Source organism: Hylaeus volcanicus, chromosome 7 (assembly GCF_026283585.1).
Source record: "Hylaeus volcanicus isolate JK05 chromosome 7, UHH_iyHylVolc1.0_haploid, whole genome shotgun sequence".
Lineage (NCBI taxonomy): Eukaryota > Metazoa > Arthropoda > Insecta > Hymenoptera > Colletidae > Hylaeus > Hylaeus volcanicus.
The window spans coordinates 4,707,759-4,711,045 of NC_071982.1; the positions used below are offsets into that span (position 1 = coordinate 4,707,759).

A 3,287-nucleotide genomic window follows, 5' to 3' on the forward strand; every position below is an offset into this window, starting at 1 on the left:
CTCTATGAACTCTATCCTATCCTAACCTCTATGTCTTCTTTGAACCTTCTATCCTTCTAATCTTAGTGTCCTTCATAAGCTCTATCCTATCCTAAACTCTATGTCTTCTTTGAACCCCCTATCCTTTTAATCTTAGTGTCCTCTATGAACTCTACCCAATCCTAGCCTCTGAGTCTCCTTTGAATCGCTTATCCTCCTAATCTTGGTGTTCTCCCTGAACTCTACCCAATCCTAGACCCTCTATCCTTTTTAAACCCCACATTATCCTGCTCCCGGTGTCCTCCACGAGCCATCCTCAGTCGCTATTACTCACCTTAACTTCTTGATGCTTAGCATGATGCGTCGGCGAGCGAGCATCCTCGTTGATGCCCCTCTTGGGCGAGTCGGATCCCGTCTTCGTGGGGCTGCACGATCTGATCCGCGCCTTCGGGGTGGGCGATCTGGATCGCTGTTTCCCGAAATCGGCAGGCTGGTGGTTGGGGCTGCCGAGGAATTTCCTCTGCGGCGTGGGACTCCTCGAGCGATTGATCTTGCGTTGCTGCTCGTCGCTCGGCTGCTGTTGCTGCTTGCCAGCGGGTCGATGAGGCGTGGGCGATCGCGATCGATTGCTGGAGACGCTCCTGGCCGCGTGCAGCTGCGTCTGCTGCTGATTCTGCATCGTTCCCGCGCAGGAACCGACGCTCGACGCCGAACTCCTTCGAGTTCTAGGAGGTGATCTGCGGATGAGCAGCCGTTTCACGTTTCGCGACAAGGACGGGCAACCATGCTGACTAGGTCTACTCTTTTGGGTCTAGGCTAGTCTTTCGGATCAGTGTTATCGATTCAACCTTTTGTTGACAAAGTAAAATGCTCGTCGAGATCTTAGTCTTTTAACATGTTCACTGCCACATTAACTTTTGTCGAAATTTTGATGAAGCCAAAGTTTTGTCTTCAAATAATTGAAAACTACATAACCTTATCAGAATTCAGGAATCTTATCCGGATTTATTTTATTTAGTTTCTTTAACACCTCATATACCGGAAACGTGGGGTCAACGTGTTCATTTCAACGAGTCTTTCCCCAGAAAAGAAAAGTTTGTAAAAGAAAAGTTTGTCGGCAACCGAGTGCAGCCAATTCGATAGCTAACGGAATTGAGATTTAGGGGAGAGTGATCGACCCTTTCACGCATATTTTGCCAGCCCTTTTATGATACGGAGTCGTGTGTTATTCGGTACGCGTGTTACGAAACGTTAGCAATTACAGAATACTCGGTATTGAAATGAAATGTCAGATAGTGTCAGCTCTGAAAAATGAATTGTGACATGGGATACATAAATTTGGGAGAAAGTGGGTTAATGAATGTTGTGGATACGCACTACTGGAGACTTTATCGTTGGACTACTTCAAAACCTTAACATAATTTTCAGATTTTCACGTCGAGCGTCGCAATAACGAATCATGACTCTGAGTAGTGTTTTCCACTTTGATCGACGCGGTACGACTGTGTTATAATGGAATGGTAAATATGTATGCTCTTAGGTTCATCTAATCTCGCTGATCAACGCCCTGTGTAATTCCCTCTAGCTCGAATAGCATTTTACCCCGACCAAGGCGTGGAAAATGTTGCGCGAATGAGCGACCGTAGACAGATAAATGACACCTTAGAAGCAGAAAATTACTCACCTTTCGTAATGCACCTGCGCGCTGCCAAGGTCGAAGGACCCTCCAGCCTTTTGAATCAACTTCGCTGAGATCATCGAGCGATGCGCTGAAACAAAAAAACAAAAAAAAAAAAATGATAAATTATAGGTACGGGATTGCGCAATCAGCCACGTCCGTTTTTCGTTATGCTGAAACACGATTCTTTCGACGGGATGCCACCGATCGAGGACTAATTGAAACGTCTCTTTCAAGCGATCGCGAGAGCTGTGGTTAGCGAAAAAGACTGTACAAACGGGTAGAGTTAAGTTACTTAACACCTTTCCTCGGGAAACTGAACGAGTCGAGGTAGAGTTGAGTAAATGTGTGGTATTGGAGTGCCATTTACAGGTGTGCATTTTGTGGAAGAATCATTTTTTAGGGTGCCATTTTTTGGAGTGGCAATTTTAACCTAATCTACTATTCATTAGAATGCAATTTGCAAAAGAAACATTTTTAGAGGTGCCAGTTTTTAGAGTACCATTTTTATGGGTGCCATTTTTTGGAGTAGCACTTTTAACAGAATCTATGTACTATACATTAGAATTGAATTTACAAAAGTATCATTTTCAAAGGTACCATTTCTTAGAGTACCATTTTTAAAGGTACCATTTTTAAAGGTACCATTTTTGGAATACCACTTTTAAACGAATCTACTCTTCATTAGAATACAATTTACGAAAGTATCATTTTTAAAGGCGCCATTTTTTGGAGTACCATTTTTAAACGAATCCACTATTCACTAGAATACAATTTACAACACTAACATTTTTCCTTCTTCTGCGTGTTTATTACACATAATTAGCATTAACAAGCAAGTTTCTCCACAGCTAACACCTCGGCAATCATCGATCGCTATTAAGTAGACTTTCAAGAAAAAAAAACTAGCATGCTAATTGCCCAGCCACGGGACAGAATCGAAAGTCTCGAATCATCTTTATTTTCTCCGATGCTGAGATCATGCTTGTTTACCCTATCATCGCGTTACGTTTGTCCCGGCTAGCGTCACCACGACGAACGCTAAACCGTGATCGCGTGCACGATCTATTCTATCCGTTAACGTTCGATCCTGTCGAGTTCGAAAATACACGCGAAGCTGTCGAATCAAACGTCCAAAGTTCGACTTACAAGTTCTGCATCGGCAGGGGTCGTGCTTGTCCAAATAATGGCTCAGCGTGTCCCAGCCACCGCCGACACGCACCATCACGTGACTTCGTAGAATCCTGACGAAGATCAGCACCTTCGTGTCACCGATCCTGTACTTCCCCTCCGACACGCGGATCATTGGGAACTGCGTGGGACACGTGCACCTCTCGACCAAGTCGCGAACCTGGAGCATTCCAACAAAAATGGCATGTTAGTTTCAACGAGTCCTCCACTTTGGAAATCCAATTTTTTTTTATAGTCTCTGACAGTGTCTTTGACAGGAAAAAATTTGATTTTTCTTCAATCTAGTCACTTGTCACTAAAATAAAATTGTGAAGTAACTTTAATTTTCAGTTCAAGGTACTAGAATGGCGCTTTAATTTCAACGAGTCCTCCACTTTGGAAATCCAATTATTTTTACGTTCCCTGACATTGTCTTCGACAGAAAAAAAATTGTTTTCCT

General features: G+C 43.5%; 1 protein-coding gene across 2 annotated transcripts in view; it reads right to left on the minus strand.

The window, feature by feature from the left end:
- Positions 1-3,287, minus strand: part of LOC128879265 (GAS2-like protein pickled eggs) — an 82,281-nt gene that overhangs the window by 9,666 nt on the left and 69,328 nt on the right. Inside the window, exons 4-6 of one of the 2 annotated variants that reach the window (XM_054128248.1) lie at positions 2,807-3,008; positions 1,664-1,748; positions 314-704 (exon numbers count right to left, since the gene is read on the minus strand). In XM_054128248.1, coding sequence (XP_053984223.1) covers positions 314-704; positions 1,664-1,748; positions 2,807-3,008 — 678 coding nt within the window. Of the gene's footprint in view, positions 1-313; positions 717-1,663; positions 1,749-2,806; positions 3,009-3,287 lie in introns of both variants that reach the window. The other variant, XM_054128247.1, reaches the window with a different exon arrangement.